General features: G+C 42.5%; 1 protein-coding gene and 1 pseudogene across 7 annotated transcripts in view; one reads left to right on the plus strand and one right to left on the minus strand.

The window, feature by feature from the left end:
• Nucleotides 1-3,923: 3,923 nt before the first annotated feature.
• LOC147020269 (uncharacterized) overlaps nucleotides 3,924-15,962 on the minus strand; it is a 178,986-nt gene continuing 166,947 nt past the window's right edge. For all 7 annotated transcript variants that reach the window (XM_085895524.1, XM_085895523.1, XM_085895522.1 and 4 more), the window contains one exon: nucleotides 3,924-7,436. In XM_085895524.1, the coding sequence (XP_085751650.1) occupies nucleotides 6,082-7,436 (1,355 nt within the window). In that variant the 3' untranslated portion in view covers nucleotides 3,924-6,081. The remainder of the gene's footprint in view (nucleotides 7,437-15,962) is intronic.
• Nucleotides 10,870-13,510, plus strand: LOC147020270 (uncharacterized; annotated as a pseudogene).

A 15,962-nucleotide genomic window follows, 5' to 3' on the forward strand; every position in this document is an offset into this window, starting at 1 on the left:
TATAGTTCAGCCTTTGTGGTGCATGTGCAGTTCATGATTTTTTTTGGTGTGGTTATAAAAAAGACATACCATAAAAATGTGTGTGTGTGTGTGTGTGTGTGTGTGTGTGTGTGTGTGTGTGTGTGTGTGTGTGTGTGTGTGTGTGTGTGTGTGTGTTTTAACCGTGACTCAGGTCTGCTCAACGGGCACTTTTAACCAGATGGTGCTGGCAAGAAATGTAATTAAAATCATCTTTTAAAAATAAATCTGTGTTTGGAGTCCAGATTGTGGCGACGTACCTTACATGCTTACCTGTGTTCCGAGTAAGTATTTCTCGCCAAATACCATTTCTATTCTTTTTTTTTCTTTAAACACATCCCAGAGTCACCAAAATGTTGATTAGACGAACCTCACTTTAAACTCAGCTTTAATGGATTTTAATCGCACTTGACCAGACAAAAAAAAAAAAAACCACATAGACCAAGCCTCACCCCTCAAACAAGAATACAAAAAACTAACAAGGCCCAATCTTCTTCTTTAACAGCACAATTTTACCCACATCGAGTGGCTGGCCAGGGAAGTTTTGGCCCAAGTCGTTTACGAATCCGCTGGCTAGACCTGACGTTTAAAGAGCAGGTTGCGGGTCACCAAACATGTTCTGAAAATTTATCAATATGATTGTATGTGCATTAAATAGTTCGATGCAAACTATTGTGGTTGCCTAACTATTGGGAAAATTAATGAAATTTAACTCCGAAGTTGTTATTTCTCGAGGCCGTTGAAAAAAAAACATCCGCATGCCATATATGGATGGTGACGTCACGTTCTCCAAAACAAAGCGGACGCTCACTCGCTCATTGAAGAAGTGTCCAGTTGAGCCGGTCGTTCTTTCGCTTTTTTTGAGCTTGCAACTGTCTATGTTATCCTTTTTTATTTTGAATTATTGTAGAACAAATTATTTGGATATTTGTACATCATGCCTCGTACGTGTCATGTTTTGCGAAAATGGCTGGAAAACGGGTAATCGCTCCCACCGATTCCCGAAGGAATCAAACATTCGCTGGCAGTGGATAAGATTTGTACAAACAAAACGGGCGAATTTTCCCCCAAAGAAAACGGGTAAAGAGGACCCTTTGGATATACTTGTCATTGTGGTGACCATTTCACAGCTGAGGATTACGAAGGCAACGCAATGAGTGAGCTCAGTTTCAAAACAACCGCTCAAGTGAGACTGAAGCGTGACGCTGTGCCCACCATTCAGCCTTCTCCTCCTCAGCTGGCTCCTGCTTCATCTTCTCACACTGCATCACCTCTCAAGGATTGGGGTATTGTGTTCATCTATAAATGCACATAAGAAATCGAGAAATTATTAGAATACACTATCCAGAAGTCTGTACGTTGAAACCCATAATAGGGAACGCGGCTGAGAATCTCTTCCCTATCGGCCATGCCGATGCAGCAACGTGTCCTGTCATTGGTTGCGAAATAAATGGCTAGAACTTGGGAAGCACTTGTCCGATTAATATCAAACCTTGTCCCCAGCAATATACCTGGCAAGTTTCAATTAGACCAGACCAGTGGTTGTCACATACACACACACACACACACACACACACACACACACACACACACACACACACACACACACACACACACCTGACAGGTCTCTGTTTCACCTACTGAAACCCTCCCACATGTGGAGAAACCAGGCACCAACAACTTGCAAGGACACAAACACGGACAGACAGACACACACACACACACACACACACACACACACACACACACACACACACACACACACACACACACACACACACACACACACACACACTGCTGGAATTATATAAAGATATGCCACAACAGTCTCTTGAAAGTTGGGGTTTGTTCTTACTGTTCACTTTCGCTGGGGTCAAGCTCAGCTGTCAGAAAGACTTCAATGCCAAGGCTACGGTGTATAATATATTTGGGTCCATTATTGATTCATTCTATTTCTGACTCTTGAGTGATGAGAGGGTTAAAAATTATTATATCAAGTCACAGACGAATCAAACTTTACATTATTTTATGCATCGAACAAGAAAATGAAAATCTACAAACCAATCTGTCTGGTGGAGTCTGTCAGTGTGAACTGCCGGGCAGTCAGTCCTGCCACTTGTACACAAAATAGTATAGGCCGTTTTTTGGCACTTGCAAGTGGCTCAAATTTATATGGCTCAGGGCCAGAAACTCCATAGTATAAATTCCCATCATCCTCCGACTCATCCTCGGCAATATCGGAATGAAAACAATAAATTTCATCGCCGCTGAAATCACTCTCTGATTCGCATCTCGCCATTGTTCACACGCTGTTTCCGAATGTTCACGAAGTTTTCGGAGAACGTGACGTCATAGCATCTTCGGTAACTTCCGGACTATTTTTCGATCACTGACAAAAGTTTTGACTTGAAAGTTAATTTTAGCATATTTTGAGTTTCAAATGAAAGAAAATAATTGCCCAACGATAATTAATGTGATTACAACCTTCGAATCACGTGAAGTCATCAGCGACCCAAAACCTGCTCTTTAAGGTTCGGGCAGCAATTTGTACAATAATTTGTTCAGGGTGCTGGCCGGCGAGAGTTCGTCTACTCTTCGCGAAGGACACCATTGGATCTTTAACGTTCACCAACTAATGCCAGCAGGCGGGACACCCAATTTAACATCCATCAGAGTCACCCTGTCTGGATTCGAACCCTGCCTCGATGGAAAAAACAAAAAACAAGGAACAAGTAAATTATATGCAGAAGGGCATTCGGGCCCAACATTCCCGAGTGACACTAATGCCAGATAAAATAATCAGTCAAGCTCACGACTTAATTTAATTGGGGGTGCAGGTGTGGTTGAGCAGACTCAGGGAGGGATATCACCAGGTTGTGAAAAGTAAAATGGGGAATTTTTGTTTGGGTGGAAGTGGGCGAAGGCGTTTTTCGGGTGAAGAATACCACACTATCCATGGACGTGAAAACACCCTCTCACAAAAAAACACCCAGAAGAAGAAATCTCATCGACTCTTCCTGACTGGCTCCTGAGTGTGAATGAATGAGACGCACAAGTTAGCTGCATACACAAAATTTACTGACAAATCAAATAGGTGGATTTCGGGCCCAATTTGCCTGACAGGACGGTCCACAAGTAGAGCATTTTGCCTTTGAATTTCCACCTGGGTTTGATTCCCGATGAGACTCCAAACTGTCAGATTGATACTTTACCGGCAGGAAGTTGCATCACAAAGTGCCCCGTCTCTTGAATGAACATTAAAGCTGGGTGTCCCAACTGCTACCATTAGTTAGCCGACGTTGAAGATCCCACGATGCCTTTCAAGGAGTTGGTGTTATCGCAGGCACGCTGCCAAATTCCTGCCCAAATGACTTCAGCCGGCTTGTTGAACTCTCAATGGAAACGGAGCACTTTCTTTGGCTTCTAAAGCTTTTGCAATCACACAGTGGATGTTCTGGCATTGATAAATCATGGAGCCAAAGTTCCAATGGTTACTTCTTCCCATGGGGAGGTAAAATGCAAATGTGGGTACAGAGCTTGGTTGGTTGTTTAGGTTGTTGTTGTTGTTCTTGTCATCTCATGTTGTTGTCCCTAACAGCTTGGTTGTTTAGGATGGAGGAATTTCCACCGTTTGAATATGTAATAAATAGATATAAACTTTCCACTTGCGGTTTTCTTTCCAAACAGAGAGGTAAAGTTTGAAGACGTTCAGCTCCATCAATCCACAACTTTTGCAATCGACTTGTGACCTGGAGCTACACCGATGAACTTATGATAAGGGAGTTTGTACATGTACATGTAGCTTACAGGCTTCAGCTTTGTTCACATTCACACCAAAGCAACAAATATGCATACTGTGTCGAGTGAGAATGTGTGCAGGTACACACAGACATGTTGCCAATGTATTTCTTTCATTTTTTTTTATCAGCATCTGCGCAATGTTCTAAAATTCATTTTCATTCATCACAAGAATTACTCTTATTTCATTGTACAGCATAAATAAAAAAATGTATTTTTTTTTTATTACAAAAACACGTCTCTCATAAATACTGGTCTCAGTAAAAATGTGTACAAAACATTTTTGATCTGCCCAGGGAAGGTTCAATCCAATACAGTCGAGTTACAAACATAGTATAGTCCAACAACCTGTCACACTAATGCAACATTTGTGGTTACGTACAGGAAAATAAAAACCCCTGCGACAAAATAAACATGAAATTGGGGTGTGGAGGGAAGCGGTGCTGAAAGGCCTCACAGATCAAAAGCTATTAACAACTGGTGCCTATGTCACCCTCAATGCTTGGTGCGCTACTGGCACGAAGCCACAAAATACACCACAATGGCTTCAAAACGCTCGCCTCCCACCTTCAAGAAGCAGGTCACAAAATTGGAGGAGAAAAAAAAACCAGAAGAAGAAAAAAAGGCAGTGATTGATGACTAAATTCACATTAAGACTGATGGAGGTGACATTAGTGTTTGTAATGCAAGCTGTCAATTTGAGGTGACCAGGTAAGAGTGAACTGGACTCTTACCCGCTTGTGAAAGTAGGAAAGCTTTTTTTTTGTTTGTTTGTTTTGTTTTCCATTTCTGTTTATGGATGGGTGTGAATTTCCAGCAGATACTGCTGCGTTTCATGCTTCTGCTCCTGTGATTACTTCCTGGGCATGTAAAACCAATGGTGTGAAGCTCCACCTGCTCAGTGTAACCCCTGTCAGGGCATCAAGCGGACTGGAAAGTTAGCAATATAGCATGGCCACAACGTAACGTGATAAAGGCTTAAATGGCACATTTTGGCAACATAGTAAACATAAAGAAATGCCAACATAAAAGGTAGAGTGCAGAAAACAATTAAAAAGCCCAAGGTTAGTACACATAAAATGAAAAAAAAAAAAAAGCATGAAATTGAGATTTTGGTTTAAACCTGATCGCTTATGTCAAATCAGAATGGGGAAATTATTTATACAACTTTACAATACGAATATACAACATTCCACTATTGATCACATTATTCATTGTCAAAATCCTGAACACAGCACTTGCCATATGTAATCAACATAAATCATTTGCTAAACTTGAAGCTGCGATTAAAAAAAAAAAGTACAAAAAACTTGCAATTGAGATTAAAAAAAAACAATTAAAAAAACGAGAACAAAAAAAACCCAAAACAATCCACTGCCTTTGGGGTTATTTGCCATGCGTGTGTCTGTAGTTGCCCGCTTGCCGCTGTAGACCTCAAACACTCAGGCATTTGCAATGTCAACATCAACCGTTGCCCAGGATGGGGTAAAACTTTCTGGTGACTATGCCGCAATCACTTAAAAATAATAGAGCTGGACCCTGCCTTTTTTTTAATCTTTCTGCGCTGCTAAAGTTCTGCAATGCATACGCGCTCTGCGTGGAGACGGTGCAACACGGGTCTCAAGTGCACTGGAGTTTTGCTTCAAAAGCAAGTTACGATGACGTTCGCACGTAGATATACGATAACCACCGAACTCATACCCAAGGGATGGGACGGAATTACAGTGCACGAGAAATGCTCTGTGCAAACCTACACTCGCATTCAAGCTTGTACACAGCGCATTAAGCTCACTGGACTTGTCGAAAACAACCTTCCCACACGATAAATTTAACAAAATGTACAATATTGCAAAATGCATCAGTTGCATCACATTCTGTAAACTGTTAAAAAAAAAAAAACTTAAAAAAACGACCCCTGATATTCTCAGATTTTAGTGGGAAAACACTGGCATTTAGACAGAAGGCGAAAGGATTCGTTTCAGAAACTAATGTACAGTTTTGTTGACACGCAAAACCGTCCTTGTGAATTTAACACCACCCCACCCCTGGGACTCGTCAAAAACAAAATACCCCCAAAGATGAACATACAACAAACAGTCCACCTTACAACCATACTATGCAGTCCATTGCACAAGCAGCACACACTCATACCAGGCGTGCACGTGCACACACACTCACGCTTTTCATTCTCCATAGACTCTCATTGTCAGCAATCTTTTTTTTAACCCATTGTAGCCTACGTGTGCCAGCACAACAAACAAGTGATCAACTCTCAATTATGCTGTTCACAGCTTCTTCCAAGGCAGAGTCCAAGTTTCCCCCTGGTCCTGGACCTGGTGAAAACTGTGGAAAGTCAACGCCAAAGCTTTTACTGCTTGGTGGCACAACTGGCTGTGTCTGTGTTTGTGTCTGTGGAAGAGGCAATGGGTGAATTGGAGCACCGGCCTTGTGCAAATGGTGAGTCTGGACCACACGGGTGCTGGGAAGCTGGGGTGAACCTGCTGTCGTCCGCTGTAAATCTAGGATGCTGTTGATGGCACTCTGTAGGTGCTCATTAAGCCCATCATCTTGTGAACTGTCGCTGGAAAAACCAGCTTCACCATCATCTTCTTCCAGACTAGGTGCTGGCACTGCTGCCGCCAAGCGGGCCGCTTCATCAGAAACCTTTAGCCGCAGTCTTGCTGGAAGTTCCCAAGGTAGCTGTCGTACCGTCCGCTCTAAAGACCGTTCACCAGGTTCGGATTTTCCAACATTTCCCACATCTCTCCCAATCACTTCTGCAACTCCATTTCCAGATCGAAAGGCATGCCCGAGTGTGTTGCTCCTCCCACCATCCATGACTGGAAAGGTCGTCCCTGAAGGTTCTTGGTTTGTGCTTGAAGCTTCCTTGTCATGAGCGATGACTGTTGTTGAGTTGAAAGTAATTGTGGAGCTCAGGTTTACTTTGCCTGAGTTTGAGATTGTGGAAACTGCATTGAAAACTGCTGGGAGGCAAGGCCTACTAATAACCCCAGGAACTCGAACTGAAGTATCATGGAGAGACCTTGAATAAGTGTCAGAACCTCGCTCCGAATCACAGGCTCTTGCAGAAATTGGAAGGCTCGAGTAATCCGATGAACCGTTGAGCTGTACCATCGGATATATAGGGGCAGGCAATATCTGAGGCACAGCACACTGGGCCTGGGAAGTTGGTGGAGGAGGTGGGGTCTTTGCTGGCTCTTCAGATGGTTCAGATTTGATTGCAGTGTTACGAATGACCACACCACCACTTGCACCTTGTTTGATTTTCAACTTCAGAGTTCCACTGCTACTCGCCACATATGTCCGTACAGGTTTCTCCATGCTGCTACAGTCAGGAGAGCTGGAGGATCCAGACTGCTTGATAACAATGCGTGTTGGAGTTATCTGCATTGCACTGCACTCCATTGAGGCTCCAGCTCCTCCTACTCCTCCTCCACCACCTCCTGCTCCTCCACAGGCACCACCACCACCACCACCACCTGGCCCTCCACTGGGCAGTGTCATGTGCATCTCTAGCTCAAGTGGTTCATGTGCAGGAGCAGTTGATCCCGTCACATCCATAGAATGTGTCGTGTGAGAAAATGAGGCAAGGTAAGCTCCTGTCAAATGTGGGAGGGAAGAAAGCAAGTAAATTCATAGCCATTATTCATAAAGTGTGAAGGCTAAAACTTCCTTAACTAATATTGACAGGACAAGCATTTATACAAATTTTAGCAGCTTCTTAGAGTCATGTCGATTCTTTATATTCCATTGTAGTGTAAATGTTGTGTGGCCATTCACAAATATTATGGACCAAAACATGTCAGCCTTTACTTCAGAAATAAATAAAAAAATAAGAAAAAGAAAGAATCAAATCAAACTTTGGGGAATTATTTCAAAAAAATTCAAAATTCAAAGGAAAACCAAATATTTATAGTTGTTGGATAAAAAAAACAATTTCCATAAAGAACTGCAATTTATAAATACCTCATTTTTAGTGGTTTTTTAAATGGAAAAATAACATATTCAGTGCACATTGTGACCCTCTTGCAATTCACGTTGGAGGAAAAAAAACCATTGCAAACTATTGCAGTGTGTTTGGTCGTTATTGCTTATAATAGAAAATGCATACCTATTGATATTTTTATGTATGTATGTATCAAACTTTGCCACACCCAACCTTGTAGCTCATGTGTGTGAGGTCAGTTGCATGAATGCAGAATTGTGGAAACTATGGTCTGTTGAAATCTGGCTCTGCATGCACTGCTCGAGTTCCAGTGTTGTAATATGTCCCAAATAGTCTCTTAGATTAACAGTATAACCTTGGGCAGTGGTGGAGTGAGTGAATCGCTGGATGTAAAGGAGGATGAATTGCAATGTGAATCGCTGGATGTAAAGTATAAGTGCTACAGTTTCACTGTTTAGATATCAATAAACAACAATGGAACACCAGTTAATAATATAAGTAATTTCAACAATTACTTTGTGCATATTCCATGGTACGACACCAACACAGCCACAAGGTCAGAAGTGAGGTATCAAAATCTTTTGCACAATACCGTACACCGTGGCTTTGCTTAATATAATAGTTATTTCATTATAAACTACCGACTATAGACAAAAAAGCAGATACTAGTTAATTCACTGTGATAATGCTACACTATTCACCATAATATATGTTTTGAAAAAAATTAAAATAATGGAAAGCTGATCTCAAAAATGAGGTCGCATGACCATATTACAAAATGTACATACTCTAGGAGTCTACGGCAATCCAAATCAGGCAAGATGAACGCATGTTTTCGTCAATTTCCCATTACACCTTGCTTTGAATTTCCCAGCAATGAAGGGCTACGAGGTGGGGACTTCAAGGGGTGGGGGCAGATGCCCCCCCCCAAAGCCAACAGAGCTTTTATAATTCGGGCATAAAAATATCAGGATGACAAAATATCGTAAGATTATAAAATATCGTGAGATAACAATGATGACAGCCTGTGATGTAAAAACACATGAATTGTCATATATTTGACTCTTTTTGCAGTTATGAATCGTAATGCTTTTGGGATTAAAATAAGAGCAAAAATATGAAAAGTATCGAATATATTACACAACTGAAAAGTGGCAGCTCTGCCCTATTTCCCAAGGCTTCGCCCACCTCCAGCACCTTCGAAATTATGCATTTCCTTCCTTGAATGTGTTACACAACCAAGCATATGCAGAAACACAAATGGTTGATGGTAGGGGAATCACCAGCATGTTATGGTCGGATAAAGAAGCCATACAGTGCGCCAAACCTCTGAAGATCTGATCAGAAGGGTTCTCAACGACTTCCTAATCGGCTGTTCGTGTTGTCGGATTATGTCTATGGAAGGTCGTATTACTTTTGCAGAAACCGTCCGCGACTCCAAGACTTCGTGAGCAGGTATGTTCTCACCGGCCTTCGGGGGAAGCTGTGCGATGTCTCAGGACTTCTTAGCGGTGGTTCATTGAAGGGGTTTCAAATGTTTGTCAGATGTTCCTTTCACCCAAGAGCTATTGTTCTCGTTAGCCATTTTGAAATTGACTTGAGTTTGATTCTTTAGTTTGCTGAAAAGTGTTTAAAATGACAAAAGATGGAATCACCCCATGAAATGGCTGGCCTTTCGTTGGGGGAAGGTGTTTCCTAAAAATGCATGGGCAGTGCATTGCACAAAGTTCTTTTCGAAATGACATTCATGACGTCATTTGTAGCTGTATGAACTGAATATTTGCTGGAGGTTTGCACATTTGCACTCCAATCGAGTGGAGTGGACGTTCGAGTTTACACCATGTTTTGTGCCTGTTTATGTCAATGTCTGAATGCACCTCTAATATGTATTGTTACATTTATGGGGGGAAGGTGAGATATCACCTCAGAACAGATAGGAATGGATCGAGTAGCATGGTCCATGTACAGGTAGTTAGCCAATCTCAATGTCTTAAGTAGGGACACGTCAACTTAAGAAATGTCTTGTTTGAATGTGTACCGTACAAGGGGTGGTACATGGTAATAATTGGTTAGGGATTATGGTTAAGGAAATTGTGTGTATAAACCATAGACTCCAAAAGAGAAGGACTGGAACCTCACGATCTTGGGGTTTGTAATTTGAGTCTGAAGGATTAACCTGAGTCCGGGGTTAAAATGACTTCTAGAAGGGCTAGAGACACGATCTCAGGATCCATATAGGGGTTGTTGAGGACGGCGAGTTCAATAGTGTCATTTTCAACACCACCTGAGGTCATCTTCAAGGTCAAAAGGTCATATTTCAAGGTCAGATTACTGAATTTTGGTATGTTTTGCCCGTTTTTGTGTCCAACTCATAGAGGAAAACTTTTGTAAAGTCGATGACAAAACATGACATTGTGCACCAACTTGCTGATTTCAATCATCGTTAACTAATGTATGTTTTGTTTGTTTCTCTTTCAGAAACTGTCCAGCTGGTGATCTCACAGGATCTTTGTGTTGTTTCCTGCTTTGGTGACAATATGCCACGTTGTTGCAGCTGCTTTGGTTGTAGAGGAAACTATGATGGGATGCCTTATGTAAAGGTCATATCCTTCCCAAAAGATCCTGAGGAGAGGGAGAGATGGATATTGGCAATGCCAAATGAGAAAGAAAGCTTGAGGTGCTTAAAGGAGATATATATTTGTGAGACACATTTCAATTGTGATTGGGTGTCAGTTAGGGGTGGCAAACGACCCAAAAGAACCCCCATCAATATTTCCTGGAGTACCGAAATCAGCTTTGAAGCAGGTGACCTCAGCCCCACGCCCAACATCATCAACGTCAGAATCAAGAGCTAAGAAGATGCAGGCAGCTGATGAGGCTGCAGACAATATCCAAGATTGCGACCACTTCTGTGCTAAAATCAGCTCCTATTTTCCTGGCTTTAACGTCATAAAAGACCAGGAAAACCTTTACCTATCAAGAACTGATGCTACTGGACAAACTGTCAAGCAGTTCTTTCATTTCCAACAAGTTCACTCACCTTTTGGATTTCTATTCTTGAATAGAGTTGAGAAAGATGGCACTGAGGTTCCCAAATGACTTTTTCCTTTGCAGAAGAACAGCCTGCTCTCAAAATGGTCCCATATTAGATCCATAACTGACCAGGTAAACATCTATGAATGCACAAGCAAGGAAATTGTAATAAGCTTGTAACAAGCCAGCTCTGTTGGATGACTGAGGCACACGAGCTTCCTCATTTCACTTTCCTTCTGTCGCAGCTGCATCTTCTGTTCAAACCTCTTGATCGTCGCCAATTTGATACTGATACTATGATTTTCGCAATGCAGCTTCACAACATATCACCCAGTGCATACAAAATGATTCGTCGATCCGGCTTAATCATTCTACCATCAACAAAAAAGGTAAAACAGATGCTTGCTAGTAGTCAGCAGGACTCCAACCTCAAAAGCTTGTTCGACCAGCTTAAACCACAGCAGCGTTTGGTCAATTTAATGTTTGACGAGGTAAAGCTGGTCGAGATATTGCGATTTTCTGGAGGGAATGTTGTAGGATATGCTCAAAATGCAGCAGCGGGTGGTGAGCATGAAATGCTTGCTTCACATGCTATGGTTGTTGAAGTTGCCTGCCATTTCGGTGATCCACGCTATATTCTACGCATTTTGCCCTGCAAAAAACTAACTGCCGATCAGCTGAAGGAACTCCTTATCGAAGCTGCATCAGCTGTAGTTGGTGTTGGCAGTACTGTGATTTCTTTGATATGTGATAATTGCAATACCAACCGCAGTGTTTATTCAAAACTTGGAGGACCAGGAAGTTGCCAAGTGCTGTCAATTCAAGAGCAATCTATGTTCTTAGTGTGCGACTACGTGCACATCTTCAAAAATGTTCGCAACAACTGGATTACTGTTGATGGCAAGACACTCTCATTTGTCGTAGATGGTAATGAGTACAAAGTTTACTGGAGTGATATTCAGAAGGTTTATGAGATCGACCGGGCTACTCCTATTCACTTAACCAAGCTAACGCGCACCGCTGTTTTCCCCAAGCCCCTTCAATGCCAGAGCGTACCATTGGTATGCCAAGTGTTCAATGACAAGACTGTCGCTGCTTTAAAGACCTTCAAGGATTCACTGGGCATCAGCGAAGGCACAATCATCGTCACCCAGATAATGAGTGAGTGGTTCAAGATGATGAACGTGAAACACCGTTTCTCAGCTATCCATCTGTGCGACGAATCCAGACAGCCTTTGACAGCAGACTGTACAAGTTTCACTAGGCTGGAGCAGGCCTGCCAAATTATATCTACCTGTGCATGGCAGGGAGGTGGTGTTCATAAGCTAAAGCTAACTCAGTAAACTGCTGAAGCCCTCACTGTGTTCACACGTAATAATGTGGATGCTGCCAAATTGCTTCTGGCAGAGAAAGACTTTGACTACGTTCTTCCTGCTATATTTGCAGATGAAGCCTTGGAAAAGTTTTTCGGCCAAGCCAGGCAAAGAAGCGGTGGAAACTTCTACATTGACGTAGTTGACATTATGGCTGTAGCTAAAATTGTAAATTTGCAAACACTCATTAAGCATGACATTATGCCCGAATCTAGTTCTCATGTGATTGATTGCGACAAGAACTGCACAACTTCCATAAATCCAGATGAGCGAAGTGAACTCATTGATGAGATTACTCCTCAAGACACTCAGGATCTCTTGGGGTCTGATGATGCCCTTAAACATAAAGTAGTTTATTTGGCCGGACACCTTGTTCATAAATATGGCGATAGCACTAGTATGGAGGAGATCATTGATGATGAAGATGGTAACGAGGTGTCATCTGAGTTTCTTGATAATTTGAATAGAGGTGGATTGAGTGTGCCGACTATGTCAACCGTCTTTTTTGTACATAAAGCCTATAATTTGTATGACAAGACTAAAATGCGTTGCCGATTTCATTTTGCCGAGCTGTTATCCTTTGTAGATGCACCTTTGCTAGTAGTAATGCTGCATGTACTACTTTAGCTAACATTCTATTGAAAGCACATGTCCTCAATGTAAGTGACAAAGAAAAAGCTTTGGGATGCTTCAGGAGGCAAGAAAATCTCTCCAACTAGTGATAGACATAGACATAGTTGTAATAGGCATAGTGTTGTGACATGCATATTATGTTTATGTAATACGATATATGACAATAAATATGAAAGTTTAACAGCTCTACACACTTGCATCTTATTACAATCAGCCATCTCTCACCGTTTATGAGTTTAACACAAAAACGGGCAAAAAATACCAAAATTCAGTAATTTGACCTTGAAATATGACCTTTTGACCTTGAAGATGACCTCAGGTGGTGTTGAAAATGACACTATTGAACTCGCCATCCTCAAAAACCCCTGTATGGATCCCGAGATCGTGTCTCTCGCCCTTCTATAAGTCATTTTAGCCCCGGACTCAAGTTAATCCTTCAGACTCAAGTTACAAACCCCGAGCATGGGAGGTTCCAGTCCTTCTCTATAGGAGTCTGTGGTATAAACACAGATGTAAACCTCCACCGGGTGCGCCGGAAAATTGGTGAAAGGGGCGGAGCTATGTTCGCCTCTTGAGGGGCAGAGCTATGGATCGCCTCGGAGAGCGGAGCATTGCCCAGAGGACAGAGGGAGGAGCCTCATTGGGAGGTTGGGTGTGCGACCTGAGGACCACTGACTTCTGAGGAGAACACGAGGAGAAAAGTTCTGAGGTAAACTGAGGCGAAAAAAGAGACCCAGAGGAGGACTCTGAAGAGAACAGTGGAGGAGGTCATCCTGCCTATCTGCCTCTGCCTGCTACCTGCCACCCATCCTCCTCGTCCCTACTCATTGCCTGCCGATGGCTGCCCCGCACTTATCCTTCCCCCTCCCCATCCCTTCCACTACCGCTACAGTTCATAGCTGAGTCCCTCGGTTTTGTCCCTCTTTCGACTGTGATCGAGTCCAGAGTGAGGTGCCTCAGTTCTTTCGATAAATTTTCTCATTGTATATAATTATTTATTAATTGCATTCCCATCCTTCCCTCCCAACCTATCGAATCATCCCTTGTTTTTGGTTTGGGAATAAACCCGTTTGTTTTAAAAGAGCTAAGTGTCTCATGTTTCTCCTCATGACCTGCACGCGCGTTGTCCACCATAATTCGGAACGTCTCCACAGGAGTTTAAGCCATTTGGAACATCACGGGATTTTATCCTCCCGCAGCGATGAGCTTGATGTCAGTTGAGCCATTCACGCTACAGTATATTCATTTTCCTTTGTTTCAGATCATTCATCAACACGTGTGTTGAGGTTGCAATAAAAAATATAAATGTTCCTCAGGAAATCGTGAAAGTGACCCTATCGCCACCGCGTGAAATGTGATCATTGCAAAAAAGAAATGTACTTGGACTACCAAGTGCCAAAAAGGTGCACAATAGCTTGACGTGTACATGAGGGCAACGTAGCCATCATTCAGTTGAATCTGTATTAGACATTTGTATCTGCCGCCCCCCCCCCAAATAATTGGCTCATACACCCATTTCAACAATGTGTTGATTATTGAGTTGCAAGCATTCATATCTCAATTTCTCCCTTTTCAACATCAAAATACAGAAAACTACATGAAGCAGGTATACATCTGATATGGTCCAAGTCGGTAATAATTATGATTGTTTCGTAATGATAGACAGCTATTTACAAGGAATTTTTATGCGCAGGAGGAGGCCATTCAGCCCATCATGCCTGCACCACACCAATACCAGATTTAATAAATCTGTCAACACCCATTTTCTTTTGCAGCCTTTTGGCTGCTACACTGGTACTCATTTCACCGACCTCGGAAGGATGACAGGCTGAGTCAACCCCCTGGTGTTAATTCAGTGGAAAACGGTGTTTGAACTCAGGACCCTGGGATTCCAAGCCACCATCCTAACTGCTAAGCCAACACCAGGTTAATGCATTTCATGTTTCTCTATTTTAGAATGCATTTCATGTTTCACTATTAAAAGTTAGTGATGCTATTCTTCTCTGCACGATTGTGTGTTTGTTTAAACCATTTTTGACGACTTTACCAGTTTAACCTAATCTTTCAAACCAAAACAATTATTCCTGTTCTCAATTGAACTATCAGCAGACAGACCTCCGCTTCTCATGTTTGTTTCCTTTCTTTGCTTTGCTTTTCAGTCCATGGTTATTTAATAGATGAAATAAGCAAAAAGTTGATCGACATAAGCTAGTTGGTTATTCACTTTCCTCTTAGCCGTTTAGCCTGGGTTCAAATTCCGACCCAGCTATAAGCTGTCATCCCAGTGCTTCACTGGCAGGGTGATTCATCAATGTGTGTGCTGTCCCTTGGACGGAAATTAAACTGGGCGACCCATCTTCTGGCATTAGTTGTTGGATGTTAAAGATCCCATAGTGTCCTTTGCAAAGAGTCGGCGACCTATCACTGGCACCAATAACAAATTCCAAATTCCTCCCCTATCCAGCAGCGGGCATTACATTAACGGCACACCGCACCCTCAACCAATGATGCTTGGTCACTTCCGGTTGTTTGCACACAGCTATGTAAGCTCCAAGACCAGATCAAGATAAGCGTTTTTTTGTGTATTTTATCGATATTTGTGTCAGGGGTTGTGAGTTTCGTATTTATAAAGGTTGTAGCATTTTCCTCACAGTTCCAGCAGGTATTTGTATTAGTTTATTGAAAGAAGCAAGGTGAGGCCGAGTGTTAAATTTAGCATTTAAGGAAAGCGTTCAAGTCAGATAGGGCGTTGGGAATATGGTGATGAAAAAGGGGAAAAATAGAGACCTTAGGAGAAAGGAAGAGCAGTACATAAAATGTGATAGATGCTCAATGTGGGCCACATCAAGAATATGGGAAGCAGAGGGTACTCACTGTAGTAAGAAGTGTGAGGAAATAGCCCACTTGAGGATAGTTACAATGAGATTGAAGGGATATAATTTGCCACAAGTAGAGGAATGTGAGAAATTAGTAGAAAATAGTTGGTTACGGTTATGGAGTGAGGTGGCGAGGGTGCAGCGGGAGCAGGCGGTGGTGAGGGTGCAGCGGGAGCAGGCGGTGGTGAGGGTGCAGCGGGAGCAGGCGGTGGTGAGGGTGCAGCGGGAGCAGGCGGTGGTGGGGGTGCAGCGGGAGCAGGCGGT

The sequence above is a fragment of the Eptatretus burgeri genome, chromosome 9 (genome assembly GCF_056783735.1).
Source record: "Eptatretus burgeri isolate ZD-2024b chromosome 9, Ebu_testis_v1, whole genome shotgun sequence".
Taxonomy (NCBI): Eukaryota; Metazoa; Chordata; class Myxini; order Myxiniformes; family Myxinidae; genus Eptatretus; species Eptatretus burgeri.